The sequence below is a fragment of the Zingiber officinale genome, chromosome 2A (assembly GCF_018446385.1).
Source record: "Zingiber officinale cultivar Zhangliang chromosome 2A, Zo_v1.1, whole genome shotgun sequence".
NCBI lineage: Eukaryota > Viridiplantae > Streptophyta > Magnoliopsida > Zingiberales > Zingiberaceae > Zingiber > Zingiber officinale.
In genome coordinates, this window is record NC_055988.1 from 104,998,508 (window position 1) to 105,019,072 (window position 20,565).

General features: G+C 37.9%; 1 protein-coding gene across 1 annotated transcript; it reads right to left on the minus strand.

The window, feature by feature from the left end:
- Positions 1-331: 331 nt before the first annotated feature.
- Positions 332-4,292, minus strand: LOC122041830 (homeobox-leucine zipper protein ROC2-like). The gene is made up of 11 exons (XM_042601658.1): positions 3,815-4,292; positions 3,364-3,611; positions 3,168-3,285; positions 2,897-3,085; positions 2,360-2,812; positions 2,166-2,267; positions 1,702-2,077; positions 1,330-1,601; positions 1,152-1,247; positions 684-1,067; positions 332-612 (listed from the first exon to the last, which is right to left on the minus strand). Exons 1-10 carry the CDS (start codon positions 3,920-3,922, stop codon positions 702-704), a joined length of 2,328 nt encoding a protein of 775 aa, XP_042457592.1. The 5' UTR covers positions 3,923-4,292; the 3' UTR covers positions 332-612; positions 684-701.
- Between the last annotated feature and the right edge of the window lie 16,273 nt (positions 4,293-20,565).

Here is a 20,565-nt window from a genome sequence, read left to right on the forward strand (position 1 = left end):
AAAATCTATAAATTCAATATCAAAATTATTATTTTTTCATTTAAAAGTTTATTCATGAGTTTACTAACGAATATGTTCACGAATTAATGACCCGAATATTGTGAAATTTAAGTTTGATTTATTTACCTTAACGAGTTTTATTAAACGAACTTTTATCGAATCGAGATTCGAATAGCTCATAAACGACTTGACTCATTTATACTCCTAGAAAAAGGAAACTTGTCCATGGGATTGAGCCGTCCATCTTGATAACTAATTGGATTTAGATATTAATTGGGTCGAAGGTTTAGAGATATCTGGATTATAAAAGAAAAAATTGCTAGAATTAAATTACAAAAAGCAGGAACAAGTAGAAGCCTGTTCTACGGTTCAAGTCCAATAACGTTACAGGACAAATTGGAAATAATAATTATAGCAAGTAGCACTAGGACAAAACCAAGAGGCGGTAGTAAATAGTAAGTGATGGAGACATATATTAGAAAGTCAATACCCGAACCAGCCCTCCTTGCACAGTGGTGCACGCACGGACGTCGTGGTTTTGTTTCCTTGATTCCACCGGCACCACGCGGCAAGGGAAGCACGAGGTGCGTTCTTGACTCCCACCTTCTTCTCCTGCGCATTTCGTCGAACACTAAGCACGCGTGCATTGTAAGACACAAGCGAGAGCTGGATTGGGCACGTACATGTTACAGACGATGTTCTCAGTGGGGAATGGTTTCGCCGGCGACGGATGCCTTGATTCGCTCGACGGTGCAGGCGATGAGGCTGTTTACGGTGGCGACGGAGCCGAGGGAGAGCTTCGCGGTGGGGATGGAGTCGACGAGGATCTGAAAAGCGACGGTGAGGAGGGAGCCGCCGGCCGCCGACATTCCTTGCGCCGCTGCGGAAGGCCCGTCGGGGAGGATGGCGAAGCCGGAGGGGAGGATCGCCACGTAGTCTGGGTCGCCGCCGTTCAGCACCACGTTCATGGCCATGACGTCGACCGGCGCGTAGACGACGTAGGACCCCGTCGCGTCCGTGCAACTCTCTTGCAGTATCAGCATGTTCCCCTGGTTCGAGTTCGTGCTCTGCTTCCCCAATTAACATTTCACTGTTAATTATCACGAATCGTAAAATCGGCTTCATACGAGAAACTGCGAGATGGTAATTACATTGACACGGAGAAGAGAGACGCAGTTGCCTTGATCTTGGCCATTGGCGATGTGCGCCATTTCTTGAACGACTCCGCCGTTAGAGAGTATATCCCACTGCGATTAATTCCACATCGATCACGATCAGAGATAACAGCGAATGAATACCTGCATGGCGAGCATTGATCGTATTGTGCACCTCGCTGCGAGTGGTTTCGTCGCGAAGGAAGTCGAAGACGCGCTTGGGCGAGACGGGGAGCCAGAAGGAGGTGGCGGCGTTGAGGACGATGCCCGGCGGACGACCGGGGTCGTCCACGCTCTTCCTAGTCATCACGCGCACGTCCTCCGCCCCGCTTCCCGACAGCGTTGTCCACTGATGCGTCGTCGACGCGCTCACGCCGCCGCAGAAACTCACCACCATCCTCTCCGCCAGCTTCAGCATGCTCTTTCGTCCTTCTGCGCTCGTTATCACTGCATGAATTGATGCACCGACGAAGAATCATCACGGCCGGAAAATTAATTTACAACGAAGATTAGTTCAGTTCGTAGACTGGGAACCGATCATGGCTACCGCCGATATCTGCAGAGGGGAAGTTGCTGGCCATCACGCTGGCGAGCCGCTCGCATTGGCGATCCAGAGTGCTGACCCACCTCTTGGCACCGAACGCTAGGCCGGAGTTGACCAGTGGCTTGTATATGTCGTGAACAGAGCGGTCGTCTACTTCGACGTGCTCCACCCACGTCACCTTGGAGTAGCCGTTGGGCATTTCCTGGATCAAGCAGCCGGAGGGCCTTCTCCTGCACCTCAGAACCGGGCCCGGCCGGAGGCCGTCGAGGGAAACGTCGACCACGGCCCAAGTGCCGTCGGGATGCTGCTTGCAGTACCTGACGAAGAGGCTCTCCCTCGTCGGAACGAGCGGAGAGGGAACTTGGAATTCTGCTGACATCTACGATCAAAATTCATCAAGTTTATAGGGGAAAAACTGATGGATAAATTAATGAGACGCAAAAGACTTTGAAATTATGAATCTTTACCACTTGCAAAGCTCCGTTGTAATTGCCTGCGACTCCGGTGGATAGCACTTCCAGCATGAGAGCTCTCGACACGATCCCCGTGAACACGTTTGACCATTGATTCTGCTTCATAGATTCTCGATTAATTTGAGTATTCTTGTGGAGTTGACTTCGGGGAAGATCGATGAGTAATCAATCAAAGAGTAGAGTCATACCGCGTCCATGAGCATCTCCACGAGGTTCATCTGGTTCATGATGACCACCGCCGTCTCCCTGGACGCCTCCGTCTTGAGCGCGAACTGCTTCGGCCCGAGGCCTCGTGGGAAGGCTCGCGCGTACTCCTCCTCGTTAAGCGTCTCCCCGCAGGCACCGCCGGCGGCAGCGTTCATGGTATCGTGAGGCACCCATAGATGCTCGTTGACCTGCGCCATCCGGATGAGCTCCTCCATCGCCGCCACCGCCAGCTCCACCACCACCGGCTTCTCCACCTCGCTTTGTCCACCTAGGCCCCGGATCAGCTCCCCGCCGCCGCCGAAGAACCCCAAATCCAACGGAGACCTCGACGACGTCGTCGGAGATAGCAGCGGGTAAGACGACGCAGCCGCCGCCGCCGCCGTCCCTATTGGCTTCCCTACGTATTTTGCCGCTATACCCGATATTCTATCAATCTGCCAACGCACACACGATCGAGCATTTAAAATGCAAATATACAGATCGATCTTGAATTCTTGATTCAATATGAACGCATATACTTCTTCGCGAAGACGGGCGTTCTCGATGCGGAGATGGTGTTCGTCGAGCGACATCTCGCCGAGGGCGGCGGGGCCGCCGCAGTTAAGGCAGGAGGCGTGGCTGAGGGCCTCCTTGAACCTCATGTTCTCTGCCCGTAGCTTGTCGTTCTCTGCGCGCAGCCCGCTGTTCTCTTGCCGCTCGTGTTGATTCTGCTCAAATTTGCAAGCTACAATTAGAAAATTTTAACGATCGTCGAAGAGAAGACGAAATGGTTGAATTATCATCGTGTGCCTTCATTTGGGTGCGCTTGTTCTGGAACCAGAATTTGATTTGCAGAGGCTCCAGACCGAGTTCTCTGCTCAGCTCTTTCCTCTGCTTGTCATCCGGATGAGGGTATTCCTTGAAGAACCTGACACAGGACAAAAATCTTCTTTTCAAGAAGATGATCGACGTTTTGGGAGATCTAATGGATGCCCAGTTTCATTACGCTTCCATTTCTTGGATCTGAAACTGAGTGTGGCGGTGGTAGGGCTTCTTGCGCGGCCGCTGGTTCTGGTCTTGGTCGTCGTCGCCGGAGGCTCCCTCGATGTTCTCGCTGCCGCCGGACTTGCTCTCGAAGTCCCCGTCCCGAGCCATCTCGCTCTCCGCTGTGGTCGCCGGTGCCATCTCCATCAGCTGGGTGCCGCCGTGCTGGTACTGCAGCGGGATCTGCTGCGCCGCCTCCAACAAGCTCGGCTTCAAGAATCCAATTGCCAAATCACAAACTAAAAACTTCAGGCCTTTCAGGATTTAAAAATAAAACAAAAACAACTATCTCCTTTGAGTTCGATTAAAGTGCAAAATAACAAACCAAATCAAAGACGACACAGCTACAATAATCAAGAAAAAACTGAACAATAATCAAGATAAAAAAAAAAAGTTTATGTTCAAATATATACCTGGCCGAGGGACAAGACTGAGGAAGAGCCAAAGCTGGTGCCTGTGTTCCTCCCCATCACGGAAGCTGCTGATTGATGTCTTGCAGGTATCATGATCCCCACAGGCATATTTCTCTCAACTAAACCCTAATTCCACCGCTTCCCTCTCTCTCTCTCTCTCTCTAAACCTAGATATCTCAAGGAGGAGAAAGAAGAGAGGTGAAACAGCTCTTAACTATAAAAGAAATACTTAAACGTACACATGATCAAGAACAAGAAAAAGAAGACCAAGATCAGATATGCAGAAACATGTACACGATCAGCGCTGAGAGTGATGACAAAGTGCTCTTCCGATCTTGCTCTCTTACTTGCACTGCCTGCATGGTTTCAGAGAAAGGGCAAGAGTTGGGGAAGAGAAGCCATGAGAGGGGGATCTGGAGGAGGTAGGAGAGGAAGAGGTGATCAGGAGTAATTGCACAGCGCATTGAGAGGGTGCAATTGCATTTATTGAGAGGGTGGTGTTATTAGGGCTGAGAGAGAGTGATGGAGAGAGAAGGTCTCTCTTTTGTGGCCATCACATCTTTGTTTCCATTTAAGTCCCGGGGCACTCTCGAATATTTACGGAGTTCAAGCCATTGGTGATGTTAGGCTATCAATTAGGACATATGCGCTTTTTAAATTTATCCTTGCATTCGGTGAAAATTTTTTATAGAGTTGGACCGGTGATTTTCAAGATTAGTCGAATCACAACAACAACTGGATATTAATTATCATTTTCACATAGCAAATATGTGAGCAATTACAATAAACTAAGAAAGAAGGGAGCCTTAATCCAACCAACGATCAAATTGTTATTGTATAACCTTTAAAGTCACTGATCTGAATTGTAAAAATAATCACTTGTAAAATATAAGGTAAAATTATGTATAATAAATAATCTAATATGATCCAATCTTTCACTAGGATTCTACAATGATGTTGAACTGTCCTTTTAAATTGATCTTCTTTAGTAGGATACGTTTTGATTGTTTTTGCTAAGGTAAGAGGGGAGGGTGTTTGAAATCCAAAGGAGAAAAACAGTATTGATGGACTATAAGAGAAAGTATATCTGTCACGAGTCAGTGGACAAGGTATCGGTCAAAATCAAGGTGGTCAACACCGGGCTTACGGAAAGAACTTCAGCCAAAGGTGGTTGTCTGGTTATCTCAGTCGACAAAGGAGTGGACGAGCGGATCACCCAGCTGGTCAAACGAATGGATATCATAAGTCAGTCGGGCGAATGGACAAATCTATAGCCAGTTGTTTCGGTCGGCAGGAAAATGAGCCGCTCGGACAGCTCATCTGGCGCAAGGAATGACATTGCACGAGAGGAGATGAGAAAATAAAAAAGAACACTCTGTCTATCATTGAATATGAAGAAGTCAAAACAAAGAAGAACACTCCATCTATCATTAATGCATGGAAGTCAAGATAAAGAAGTCTTTCTCTGACAATTAATATCATTAAATAAGGGCAGATAAACGATCACAAAGAAAAGTATAAAATGGTACGCTAGGTATGAAGAAAGATAAGATTAATCTATTTCTTGATTATTCATTCTCTCTTCTTGATTCTAACTTGACTGTCGGAGGATCAATGTCAGGGGCCCCTTCCCTGATTTAGTTTTGTTTTGTAGGTTGAGATCTTTATCCCATAAGTAGTCACCTTATCCCGACTTTCCAACTTTCCTCATTAGAACAAGATCGAGTATGATGGACCAAGTAATATTAAACTTAGGGCATTCGGTTCAACTTCATGGATATTTTTCATTGACGGTCAGGATAAATCAGAAAGCTCTCATGACGAATGGTACAGAAACTTAATATTATATGATTGCACGCTTATTTAGAAAATAAATCCCTATAAATATACCATGATCAATATCTGAATAACCATTTGACCCTTCCGTTGAGCTGTACTCGATCTAGGGCCTAAAGTAGATAAACAGTGAAAGTGCTACGACCTGCATGCATGAGAAGCATCTGAATGAAGCGATCAGAGTTATGAAAGAAAGACAGATGCAATAACTTTGATTTTGCATATTCTGATGAACAGCATGCACATAAACAATATATATAATTTAATTAGCTTCTGAAGGATATTTGGAAAGGTTTATTTAATTACTCATATATGCATATTTCTCATCATCATTGTTTGGTTCGTACACAAACGAACAATTTTGCAACTATGCAGATTAAGCATGAAATCACACACATAGGCACAAAAGAATCTGCAGAAGGTTTAACTTTTTTAATTTTATGCTCTTTCTGTTTAAAATGCATGTGCCTCAAACACAATGGTGTGCTTTGTGTTCTAGCAATTGCTAGTGTTGTTTAAACATTCATGAATTTAAATAATTTGTCTATTCTATATTGATCCGGGAAATAATAAATGAGTATTAGTAAAATCTGCTGAGATAGTTCAGCAGAGAAAAGTTTTGGATTTTTTGGTTCCATAGCCTCCTCGACTCTCGAACCTTCCGACTCCTTAGTCTTTCAATTTCTCGAGCCCTCCAACTCCTTAGTCTCCCGGTTTCTTGGCCCTTTCCGCTCTCGACTCTCAAGTCACTGTCTCCTTTGACTTCCCGACCTCTTGGCAACAAACGCGCATGACCATTTCAAGAAAAGAATAAATCATCGCACAAATCTAGGATTATTTTAAGAAAAAGATAATCATTGATTATTTCAAAAAAAAAAAAATAACGGTGTGAACAAGTTTCACATTATTTAAGAAATTAAATAATGACAACATAGAAAAAGGAATTGAAGGAAAAAGTCAGTAGTCTCCTTATAAAAGGTAATCCATTATTGTATCGAAGTACTGTTAGTATTAGTTTTAGAGTCAATTATAAGATGATTAAGTTTATTGGATTAATGGATGCATATTTACTTATTGGGTTAATGGTTTATCTAATATGCTAAAATTCAATCTATTAAAAATAATTAATGGAGATTAATTATGTATTGAAGAGGGAGATCAAAGGACAAAAACCCTTAATATTCATTGGATAAATATAAAAGGCTTATGACATTGCATTTTGGAAGAGATTCATCATCTTCTTCTTCCTCCTCCTCTTCTTCTTCTTGGCCGAAACTCCTAACGTGGCTAGAATCATGAAAGTGGTTCTTCTCTAAATCTGAGTTCATGTAACGAACAGGAAACATGTTCGTATGGATACCGTAGAGGCGCGGACATTCTGATCATGCTAAGATTTGCATCTGAATCAAAGTTGTTATCGGGAGTACCGATCACGCAACAAAGATAACTATTCTATCTGATTGAGTAGCAAGAACAAGTATACCAGATTCTCAAGGATCTCCGGAGGGCTCCTTTTTCTGCTACGTTATATATTGTTTTATATATAAGATCCCAACAGGTACCTAATATTCATCTTCTTCATCCTCATCCTCTAACTTGAGGGTTAGAGTGGTTGCGCCAAAAAATCCCTGGCCATCATTCTAACCCTCTTCTTCTTGTTTACCTTCATCCAGGCTCCCAATCACATCATTATCCTTGTTGCTATTTGGTGGTTGCAATTAATTTGGCAATAGAGTCAACTCACTAGTGGTTCACTCGTCTACCGTTGACTAGAGACATTCATCCTAGTCATGGTGACTTCGCCAACATTAACAACACCTCACTAGTGGCTCCCGCGGATAGAGGTATCATTGACCAAAGACCTTCCTCGTGGTCATGGCTCCCACGAGTAGAAGTCTCTTCTTCATCTTCCTCAATGATCTCCAAGGAATAACGCATGTCAGCAGGCTCATTGATTGGTGACTTGACCATCCACAGTATATTGGCTGAAACTAATTGGCATCATTTGTGGGAACGTCTGAATCAAGACATTGCGATGGTTAACACTAAAAGGACTACTAACAACCGTAACTCTGATGGAGAAAGAGTTGCGATGGAGGAGCGATCGTCACTCAAGAGAATCTTAATGTCACCAGCAGGATCGGGTCATTCTCTATTTCAGCGGGATTAAGCTATTATCTCTCAGCAGGATCAATATTACGTCTCTCCTTGACTCCACGGATATTTCGGCAGTCCAGGGATCGAGTTATTATCTCCAGTATAATAACAGGGTCATCTTAAAATTGCGCATCAGGTTTAAATGCATATAGTTCTATCTTACTCGGACATAGTTAGGATCAAGATCTTCTAGGTTGCAGTAGCGAACTCTCCTTCGTACAAGGATTGAGCGAGTATCGTATCGTTTTGTCCTTTTCAGGGGCTAAACTTCCCTGGACTTGAACATAGTCGGAGTTGAGATCCTCCAGACTATGGTAGTAAACTCCCCTTCGTACAAGGGTTGAGCGAGTATTATATCGCCTTGTCTTTTTCAGGGCACAAACTGTAGGATCGGTGGTGTTGATAGAGGGTGGTGAATATCAACTTGTCGCTTTTCGCTTTGATTTCGTTCGTTCTTTCTATCAAAGTGTTGCTCGCAGCAAAATATAATAAAAAATTAAATAAAGTATATTTGCCAGATTTACTTAGTTCCCAACCCCCAGGGTTAGTACATCCAAGTCTAGTCACGAGAAACGTCTGTCCACTAGTGGTCTCCTTTCCGGAACTTTCTTAAGGCGGAGAAACTCGTCTTACATTTTACGATACAAGCATAGATAATAATAAATTAAGTACAACTTGTAATAAACAAACCAAACAAAGATGATGGCCGATCTAAAAGTCCTAAGTGTAGAGCACCCCTAGAACTTCCTCCGTCACAGAGCTTTGCAACATAACTTTCTGAGCACAGAGATGAAGAGTAGAATTTAAAAAGTTATCTTGAATGTAGAGTCTTCATCTCCTTTTATAGAGTTTGATCATATCCTTATTTAGATCAACTCTTATTTGGATGAAGTCATATCTGAATGAACTCATATCTGGATCAAACTTTATCTCTATCCACATTATCTGGCTTATCCTTATCCTCATCCAAATCATAAAGATAAACTAGATCTTTTGTCACATCATCATCCATGTTAATATTTCTTACAACTCAGCAATCTAGACTGAATACAATCTGTCTACCAAACTGCTGGTTCAGTCTACTAAAATGGTTTAGGTCCTGTTTGACCTGAGTCAAGTTTGGTTTACCCATTTGAATTTGTATGTTATTTGTTTTGCTTTTAGCTCTCAGTTCCTACAAAACAATCATACAAACACAAACAAGCAACCTAGTCCTATATCTGTAAGTCTACTTGACCTACTAGGCTTATCTTTTGCTTGGAGATCCATCCTCCAAGTCTACCATCTACTTGTAAGTCTGCCTGATCTACTAGGCTTACCTTTTGCTTGGAGGACTCTCCTCCAAGTCTACCACATAAGGTTCAATCCCTTAGGATCAAGTCATACTCCTATAAGTTGACCCGACCTACTAGGCTTCATGCTTAGAGTTCACTCTTCTAAGACTTCCCATTACCTAGTATTACACTGCCTAGCTTCAGTCACTAGGACTTTTACTACCTAGCTTTACTCACTAGGGTCTACCTTTACTCACTAGGACTTACACTACTTGGCTTCACTTACCAAGACTTCCACCACCTAGCTTCACTCATTAGGGTCTAACTTCACTCACTATGGCTACTTAACTTCACTCATCAAGACTTTCCCTTGCCTGATATGTAGTAGGACTTTTCCTTGCTAGTCGTCTAGTCCTGACTAGACTTTTCTCTTCCAAACATCAAGTCCTGTTTGGATCAACCCTTAGTTAAACTGACCAGACTTAGGTACATTGTCAAACATCAAAACCTTGGAAGCTAATTGCACCAACAATCTCTCCCTTTTTGATGTTTGATAATTTTCTTAAGTTAGTTATTTGGTCTTTAGGGTTTTATACCAAAGTTGGGAGTCAAAATATTTTTAACTTAAGGTCACTCACCCCCTTTGACACACATCAAAAAGCTTACATAAGGTTCCCTTAGTTTTGCACTAACAATTTTGAAAACATTTAAGGAATCTTTGTTAAAGTATTTGTTTTCAAACATTATTTTTGAAATAGGATCTTTTTTAAAAATACCACTTTTGAAATTATTGTTAAAATGCAAGCATTTTCAAAAAGTTTTCAAACATAGTTTCAAATTTTTTAAAAAATTAACATTGAAAGAATTTTAAAAAGTTTGTTTGATCTTTCAATCAGGACACTCCATTTAATATGAATATGAATCCAGACTGGGACTTGAAGTCATCCTTGTTCGTCTAGAAACTTGCATCTGTATATTCGCGTATGATCATATCACCATCTCTATATACCAAGAACATATCCTTAATTCTTCTCAAGTATTTAAGGATCATCTTGATAGTCGTCTAGTGATTCATTCCTAGATCAGACTGGTATATGCTCATAACACTCAGAGCATACGATAAATCAGGCCTTATACATAACATAGTATACACGATAGATCATATTGTGGGCACATAAGATATCATATCCATACAAATCATCTCGTCTTCTGTGCATGGGTACATAGACTTCGAAGGCGAATTCCATGCCTCATAGGTATGAAACATTTCTTGGATTTAGACATGCTAAACCGTTTTAGCACTCTGTCTATATATGTCGACTGTGAAAGACCAAACAACCTTTTCTATCTATGTCTATAGATTTTCATCCTGAGGATGTAAGTTGCTTCTCCCATGTCTTTCATGGAGAGTATTTTGGACAACCAAACTTTAACTGACTATAAACTGGCACATCATTTCCTATGAGTAATATGTCATCAACATATAATATTAGGAATATGACCACACTCCTACTAATCTTTTGATACGCACAAGGTTCATCTAGATTTTGTGAGAAATTAAATTCTTTGATCGCCTCATCAAAATGGATACACTACAACAAATGTGACTTTCTGCAACGCATCATCAACGGCACGTGGTTAAAGTGCGCCGTTAATAATAGTTTTTATGGCACACCCAATTATGTGCACTGCGGATAGTGTAATATTTATACAAATGACAGCATGCATAAAAAATACACTATCAATAATCTTTTCTATGGAGTACAAAGTACGCTGTTAAAACTTAATATTAACAGTGTGCGGAGTGTGCTATTAATACCTATCATATATATATAAATGAAGGCGTGCAAAAAACACGCTGCCAATAAGTATTATAAAATTTTAACAACATATAATGTTCACCGTTAATTATTTTCAAACTCTTCTAATATATTTTTGTTGAAACATCTCGTCTACTAATTATTCGTCAAAACTTTTGGCTCCCGATTTTTTTTCCTGCCAAACTCCTCACCCCGAACAAAACCTCATGCCGAAACCCCTCCCATGAAAACCTAAACTGGCGATCTCTATCTCCTCACGTAAAACCTAAACGCCCTATTCCTCACGTGAACTCCCTCCGCTGACAACTCTAAACTCCGTCTCCGTCAACATCTCCGCCCATCCTCGGCGAAGCCCTCTCCGCTGAAGCCCTCCGTTGAATGGATCTTCGTCGAGATCTTTTTTGGTACCAATGATTTGATTGTCACTTCTAGCTTTATGCTTCTATTAGATTCGTTCTTTGTTTTTTTTTTTGGAGGGGGGGGGGGGCTATTAGTTAATTTGGGGAAGCAAAATGTTTCCGTTAATTATTTTTTATGAGCTCTCCTAGTTTTGATTGATCAAACTCCATCTCTTGGTATTCTGATCTAGGTTTCACCAATGCCTCTTTCTATTTCAATTCATCTTCATCTATTATTGAGGTTTTGATCTAGTTTTATCTGCAAAAATAGAACTTTTTTTTAGTGTAGAATCAGGATCGTACTAGAGGGTTCATTTTATGGTTTTGCATCTTTCCGTCTAATCCATCTTTTCTTTAGGACCCTCTAATTTTCCCTCAGTTATCATGTGTAGATGTAATTGTCACTTTAGGAGGAGAGTACTCTAGAGATTAGTTCCTAAGGTCTCTTCTAATTTTTCCCCCTTCCTTTTCCTTTCTTTATTGATGCTGATTTTAGGTTAAAGACATGCCAATCTGAGTAAAAGAGGATCATCATTTATATGCTCCATCAACTATCTATAAAACTTTGTTGATTTTGGTCAAAAGGAACTCCCCATTGACTATATAAGTTTTGTTTGTGCTTCGCCTACATGTGAATAGCATGTCTTATTTCATTATTGGTGTGTCTAATTTTAGTTTACATGTACAAGTTTCTCTAGCTCATGTGGTAAGCTAGACATACATGGTTTTATTCTACTTATAATATTTGCCCATGCATGTTTTTATTTTACTTATATTAAAATTAGAAAATGCAAGCTTTAAATTTAATGGAATTATCTCATTAAATAACACATCAAGGATGCGTGTCTTCAGCATAATTAGCTAACTCATATAGTACTAATATGAAAAAGTAGGAGCTTAAAACTCTAACACCAGAAATGTCAATACCCCAAATAACTTCTATTACATTAATAAACAATAAAAGAATTCTTTTCTCCTAGTTGTTTACAAATTTAAGAATATTTTTAAATAAATAAAAAACCTATGCAAATCCTTTCTATATTTTCCATTATCAAATAAATAGTAATTATAGTTGATCTACATTGTAATCTAACAAAGTTTTGCCTTGGTGAATGACCCACTTAGTTGTGCTTTTGCTCACCTTTAGTTAATTAAACTATGTTTATTTTTGATATTTTATGTTTCTTTTTGATATTATTTTTTAATTAATTAATTTAATTTGGTAATCTATGCACAACGCTTAAGCTATGTATGCTCCCCTTGTTGTGAGATATAGACCACTTTCTTTCATCTAAAGCTTAGATCATTTACCAAATGGATAAGGAATGGATGCGTCTGCCTTCAAAGCTTGTACCCGAGTATGAAGAAGGGGTTCAAAAATTTCTTGCACAAGCTAGGAATTATGCCAAAACATATGAAGTAATCTTATGTCCTTGTAAGCGTTGTAAAAATAAGAAGTATATGAAATTTGACCAAGTACACGAGCACTTAATTATTAAGGGGATAGATCCTTCTTACACTAGTTGGGTCTTCCATGGTGAAAGTTATACCTCACAATTTCAAGGCGAAGGTAGTTTTGGAGGAGTACAAGTAGTGGCTCATAAAAGTAGAGAGAAATATCACTTATATAGGAATGTCTTTGTGCCGAAAGAAGAGGTTGGACACACTATATCTGAGGCAAAAGATTATGAATTTGCTGATTTATTAGAAGATGCAGAAACTCCTCTCTTCCCTGGTTGTACAACTTACACAAAGTTGTCAGCAGTCATCACATTATACAATTATAAGTCTACTAATGGTCACACTGACAATAGTTTTAATGAGTTTCTTAAGATCTTAAGTGGTATGCTTCCAGAAAAAAAACATACTTCCAGAAATTGTTTAGTCAATGAGAAATATATTAAAATCATTTGATTTAGGATATGAGAAGATTCATGCTTGCCTAAACGATTGTTGTCTATTTAGAAAGGAGTTTAAAAATTTGGACCCATGTCCAAAGTGTGGTTCCCCAAGATGGAAGGTGGACAAAATAACCACCAAAGTTCGTAAAGGAGTTCTTGAAAAGGTACTATGGTATTTTCCCGTGATATCAAGATTAAAAAAGATGTTTGCATCAGAAGAAAAGGTTGAAAACTTGATTTGGCACTCCAACCACAAAAGTCAAGATCATATGATGCGTCATCTAGTTGATTCAGTAGCTTGGGATACAATAAATCATAAGTGGCCGACTTTTGCATCATATCCTAGAAATCTCTGACTTGGTCTTACTACAGATGGATTCAACCCTTTTGGTGACTTTAGTTCTAGATATAGTTGTTGGTCGGTTATTTTGGTAATTACAACCTTTCTCCATTGATGTGTATGGCGAAGGAAAATCTTATGCTAACATTATTGATTCCAGGCCCAAAACAACCTAGAAATGATATAGATGTGTACTTAGAACCCCTTGTGGAGGATTTGAAAGAGTTGTGGGACACAGGTGTAGAGGCTTATGATACATTTAACAAGTCAATGTTCAATCTGAAGGTCATTTTGATGTGAACGATCAATGATTTTCCTGTTATATGGAAATCTAGCTAGATGCGCCACAAAAGGAAAAGTTTGTTGCCCAATATATGGTGAAGACATATGTTCAATGTGGCTTAAGTACAGTAGAAAGTTTGCATACTTGGGTCACAGGAGATTTTTTGCTCCTGATCATCCATTTTGTCAGAAAAAGAAGTGGTTTAATGGAAAAAAATAGAGAAAAGGGAAACCTAGACCTTTGATTGAGTTACAAATTCTCAATATAGTGAAAGATATTGAAAATGATTAGGGTAAAAAACAAAAGGGTGAGACTATCAATACTTGTCAGAAAAAGAGGAAGACGCGGGAGAGTTCAAAAAGAGTACAAAAATCAGTTCAAATGTGGAAGAAAAAGTCAATTTTTTCGATTTGTCATACTGGAGTGTAAGTTATTTAACTCTCTATTTAATAGTTTTTAATAATTTTTTGTATTCCTGACCTAATACTATGAAATGTATTGATGATTACTTACAGGGGTTTCTGTTACGTCATAACTTAGATGTGATGCATGTTGAAAATAATGTTTGTGAGAATATCATAGGTACATTGTTAAACGTGAAGAAAAAAAAATCCAAAGATGGTGTTAATGCTCGCAAAGATTTGATGCACTTAAAAATTAGAGAAGAATTACATCCTCAACAAAAAGGGGAAAACATGTATCACTTGCGTGTTGTACCTTACACATTATCTAAAAAAGAAATGGATGTATTTTGCTCTAGGTTGAAGAAAATAAAGTTACCCGATGGCTATAGCTCAAATATTGGTAATTATGTTTCTTTAGAAGAGTGCAAATTGGGTTGAAATCTCATGATTGTCATGTTCTAATGCAATAATTGCTATCAGTTGCATTGAGAAATCTTTTACTAAAAGGTCCACACAATGCTATATTTCTACTGTGTGCATTTTACAATGAATTATGTCAAAGAGTGTTAGACAGAAACCATTTAGAACAACTCGAGGAAAATATTGTTGAAACTCTATACATGTTGGAAAGGTATTTTCCACCTGCTTTTTTTTTACCATTTCAGTTCATTTGACAATTCATTTAGCTAGAGAAGCTCGCTTGTGTGGACCAGTCTAATTCCGCTGGATGTATCCATTTGAAAAGTAATAAATATTATACAACGAATTAGATTTTGTTATCAACACTTCTTTTATCTAATTTATTTTTTTATTTAGATTTATGAAAATGCTAAAAGGTTATGTGAAGAATCGAGCAAGGCTAGAGGGTTGCATAGCTGAGTGTTACCTCACAAAAGAAAAAATATGATTTTGTAGTGCTTTTATTAATAAAGCTGCTAGTATTGGTGTCCGTTCTAATCAGAATGCATATTTGGAGAATGAATTAGTGGGAGGTCGCCCAATTTCCCAAGGAAAAGTCAAGATTTTAGATGACCATGTGTTGCAAGCTGCACATCGATATGTGTTGTTCAATAGTATAGAAGTTGAACCTTACTTACAGTGCGTATAGTTAATTGCAAACCCTATTAAATAATCTTAGTCTATTACATAATTCATATATTTTAACAATCATCCTTCAATGATTTTAAATAGGATTCACATTGAGGAGCTTAAACAAGTAGATCGTTGTTTCATAAGAAATGAAATGTTGTTACAAAAATGACATATGGAAACATTTGCTCAATGGCTATCAAACCATGTTCTTGATTCCTCTTCAGGCCGAATTCAATAGCTAGCACATAGTCCAAGAAAGCATGTCATATCTTATACAGGTTATATTATAAATGGATATCAATTCCACACAATTGATGTTAAAAGGTCAACACAAGATAGTGGTGTTTCAATTGAAGCCGATACTGTTTATCAATCTAGTGTTAATGATTATTCATATACAGTATTATTCATATACAGTAGGAAGACTATCATATTATGGGGTTATACGAGATATTGTTTTACTAGACTACTATTCCTTCAAAGTGCCTGTCTTTAGGTGTGATTGGGCCAATCATGGAACCGGTATTAAAATCGAAGATGGTTTGACACTGGTCAACTTACACCAAGGACTAAGAACTTTTGAAAGTGATCCTTTCATTTTAGCATCACAAGCAAAGCAAGTATTCTATTCTAGGGACAATGATAAATCAAATTGGTATGTGTTGCTAAAAGCGTCGCCTCGGGGTATTCATGACATGAATTTGATTGAAGAGGATGCTTATACGTCATCAACACCTCTTGATGTATCCAGACTTGATATTAACATTACTGAGAATGAACCATATGTAAGGAATGAGTGTGAGGGAATTGATGTAACTGATCCATGACTTAAATTTTATAGTGTATATTTTATAGTTAATTAGTTCTTTTCAAGTTTTATTATACTTTATTTACTATTTTATTATATTTTTCTAGTTGTTTATTTTCAGTGATGATCATGTTATGTTGTAAATGAGTAGGTCATTAATTATAAAACATTCAAAAGATGAGAAAAATGGGTAAAAAATGTAGCAAAGTAGTTGTAGATGAAATTCAGGTGATATTGTATTCTATTTTAAATCTTGGTTTATTTTAATAAAGTATACTTATACATTTTAATCTCTTTATGCTATTTTACAGGAAAATAGAACTTCTAACAGTCCACTTAATTCATCACAAGATTTATACGGTAAAGAGGGAATTGATGATGACAAACTGATAAGAAAAAGGGGCGTGGTCCATCAAAGTTGAATTTGGTTAGTGGTCAACAAAAGCCTAAAAAACTGGAGTGTAATGAATTTGGACAACCGATTGGAGATAATTCAGTGAAGTATGCTTCTTTCCTAGGTTGCATGATAAAAGAATTTGTGTCATATACATTAGATGGATAGAATGACGTAGACGAAGAAGTAAAGAATATGATGTGGAATTGTCTTCAGGTAATGTCTTCGGTTACTAAATTTTTCTTATCCGGTATTATTACAAAATGTAAACATATTTTCATGCATCTTAATGTACAGATGAATTATAATGTTGAGGAGTGGAAAAAGAAATCAATCTTTCAAAAGTTGGCTAAGTTATGGCGTGATAGAAAGTCTAAACTACAAATACTTATATTAGAAGCTAATGTTGGTCCAGTGGTTTCACGAAATCTTAGTCTTTTGAAGCCTGAATTTATGGATCAAAATCAATGGGAATTGTTTGTAAAGAGGACTCTATCATCTGCCTTTCAAGTAAGTATTAATTAACAAATCTTGCTTTTAATGGTTAAAGTTTCTTTTGTTATTTTATGTACTTCATATACATTATTTAGTTTTACATCTATATTGTGACATTATTTAGTTTTACATCTGTATTGTGACATTATTTAGTTTTACATCAATAGGTTGTAGTTACATAACTATTTTCAGGTTGAAGTTGTTTGAAAAAGTAACAACTTGCATAATGGTAACACCCCTCGATCCAAAAGGTACAGTTGGAGGAAGGGAGTTGCTATCATCTGCACTTTGTATTAGAGTGTATACTAAAATCCTAACTTTTGTAAACATTTATTTTAGAAATAAGAATCACATTGGTCAAACGTCTACATTTATATGCTAAGTGTAATTGCTCAATTAATTTATATTGTAGATAATATGGTGTGTGGTGTCACACACAGAAGATAATGTTATCAGTTCTTTATAAATTATAAATAGTAGCTCGCGACTAAGATGGAAAGGAACAAATCATTGAAATAGTCGTAGTGTAATTAGGTATTAATTTATCTTGACTAATAAATTACACTAGTACACTCTAAGTGTATTGAGCATGACCATTTAAGGTAAGTTCTTTTTATACTGACTTAATAAAAGAACAAGACCTTAGTTATTATAGAAGTGTGTGCTTTTAATCCTAATATAATAATATGCACATATATTTAGTATTTATTTCTTTAATTTATCAAAGAGTGAGATTTAGCTCGATAAATCAAAATGCCCGATAAGTTGAGAAATGATATTACTTATAGTGTGTATTGTTGATTATAGAAGGAAACTGTGTCCTAGTAATCTAGGTTGATAATGTCCCCAAGAGGAGCTCATAAGGATTGTCATGTTAAACCCTGCAGGTGGACTTAGTCCGATATGACGATAAGGTTGAGTGGTACTACTCTTGGACTAAGAATTAATTAAAGTAAGTTGTCAGTAACTCAATTAATTAGTGAACATTCGACATCTTAAACACAGGGAGACTAACACATTCATAATAAGAAGGAGCCCAAAAATATAATTTGGGATTGGTGCGGTAGTTCAATAATAATTCTTTAGTGGTATGAATTATTATTAATGAAATTAAGTTAGGTGTTTGGGGCGAACACGGGAAGCTTAATTTCATCAGGAGACCAAAACCAATTCCTCCTCTCGGTCCCTATCGTAGCCTCTTATTTATAAAGTATTATACTCACCTATACCCACCTTTATACCTATCCTAAGGTGGTCGGCCAAGCAAGCTTGGAACCAAGCTTGAGTCGGCCAAGCAAATAGGATGAGCCAAGTTGTGTGGCCAACCCTAGCTTGAACCCCAAGCTTGGTGTGGCCGGCCACATCAAATTAAAAGGATTTTAATTTTTAAAATTTTTCTTATGAGGATTCCATAGTTTTAAAAGAGAGTTTAAAATTATAAGTCTTTCCTTTTATAGCTTTCTATACAAAGATTAAGAAAATATTTGATATCTTTCCTTATTTGTAGATTAAAAGGAAGATTTTAATTTTAAGAAAACTTCCCTTTTGTAACCATGCTCATGTTTTGAAAGAGAGTTTTAAAATTATAAATTTTTTCTTTTATAAGTTTCTATAAAAGATTAAGAAAAGATTTGATATCTTTCCTTATTTGTAGATTGAGAGGAAGATTTTAATTTTAAAAGTTAACTTTCCTTTTTGGAAATCATCCACATGTTTTAATAGAGAGATTTTAATTTATAAAATTCCTTTTATAACCAACCATGAAGGGAAAAATTATTAGAGAAATTTTTATTTTAAAATTTCCCGAAACAAATTAGGAAGTTTTAATTTTGTGTTAAAACTTTCCTTGCTTGGAGCAATGAGGTGGTCGGCCATGATATTTAAGAAAAGGAATTTGGTTTTAATCAATTAAATTTTTCTTTTCATGGCAAAGAAAATAAGGAAGATTTTATTTAATTTTTCCTTATTTGCCAAGACCAAAGAATATAAAAGAGGGGGTAGGGGTGCATTCATGAGGAAGAATTCTATTCTATTTTCCTCCCTCTCTTCCTTGGTGGTGGCCGACCCTAGTCCTTGTTCTTCTCCTCTTCTCTTCTTCTTTGGTGGCCGGCGGCATCATCCCTTGGAGCTTTGTGGTGGTGGCCGGATCTTACTTGGAAGAGAAGGAGAGAAAGGAGGCTTTGTTTTTAGCATCCCTTGGAGCTCGGTGGTGTGGCCGAAATTCTTCATCTCTAGGAGAGGAGCTTGGCCAAAACTTGCAAGGAGGAAGAAGAAGGGTTTGGGTAGTTCTCATCTCGGTAGATCGTTGCCCACACAACGTCCGAGATAAGAAGAGAAATACAGTAGAAGATCAAGAGGTCATTGCATACAAAGAAAGGTATAACTAGTAATTGTTTCCGCATCATACTAGTTTTTCTTTGTATGAATTCCAAACACAAGTGGCATATAATTCTAGGTTTCGAATTTATGATTTGAGTTTGTGTTTTTTTTTTTTCGAATTTGTGATTCAATTGTTCTTTTTGGTTAAACTTAGGGTTATATAAGGAAATTAAATATTATATTTCATTGAAAGGCTTTGTCTAGGAAGTGGTGGTTGCTCCCATATCCAAGAAGACCTAGTACCTCGCCATGTTTAACCTGGAAGCTGATTTCTGAAATTAATATTTAATTGAATTTATAACATAGGTGGATTTGGATCAATAATGTTAAGCATCGTTTGCGATCCAAGTCTAAACCATTAAGAACAGATAAGTTAAATTTGGAATCAATAATGTTAAGTTCCGTTTGCAATTCCGAATTTAATTTCTAAAGAACACAATAAGTTATTAGGATAAGTTCGACACTTGTACAAAATTTTTGTACAGTGGAATCGGTACGATCTTCCTAGGACTAACCAACACTTTGAGATAAAGCATTAGCACTAGAAAGGAAAAAACCAGAACTTGATTAGGGGTGTAAATGAACCAAGCCGCTCGTGAGCTATTCGAAGCTCGATTCGATAAAAGCTCGTTTGAGCTCGTTTAATGAGGCTCGTTAAGATAAACAAATCAAGCTCAAGCTTCGCAATACTCGACTCGTTAGCTCGTGAATACGTTCGTTAAGCTCATGAATCAACTTTTAAATTAAAAAAATAATAATTTTGGTATTAAATTTATAGATTTTACACTCTACTTATGAAAAATAAAGACAAATATATTAAATTTATTTATTAGAATAAAATTATAAATTTTAATAAGAATATTATAATTTTATCTAAATATATAATTTAATTTTTAATAAATATTTAAATTTATAATTTATAGTTATTAAGCTCGTTTAGGCTCGATAAAAGTTCGAATAAGCTCGTGAGCCATGAATATATTCGTTAAATAAAGCTCGAGCTCGGCTCGATTATAAACGAACCAAGCTCAAACATTCAAGAGTTCAACTCGATTCGACTCGATTACACCCCTAAACTTGATACAAGTGTACTAGAATTACCAGCATCTAAATATTTTCTGATAAAAATAGGAAACACACTGCCTACACCAAAAGGTGTAGTTGACACTA

Excerpts from the sequence above, each read along its gene's own strand:
- LOC122041830 (XM_042601658.1), bottom strand. The coding sequence starts at position 3,922 with ATGCCTGTGGGGATCATGATACCTGCAAGACATCAATCAGCAGCTTCC. Across the intron at positions 3,612-3,814 it reads CAGTCTTGTCCCTCGGCCAG|CCGAGCTTGTTGGAGGCGGC; the intron begins GTATATATTTGA and ends GGATTCTTGAAG. Across the intron at positions 1,602-1,701 it reads CCCCTCTGCAGATATCGGCG|TGATAACGAGCGCAGAAGGA; the intron begins GTAGCCATGATC and ends CAATTCATGCAG.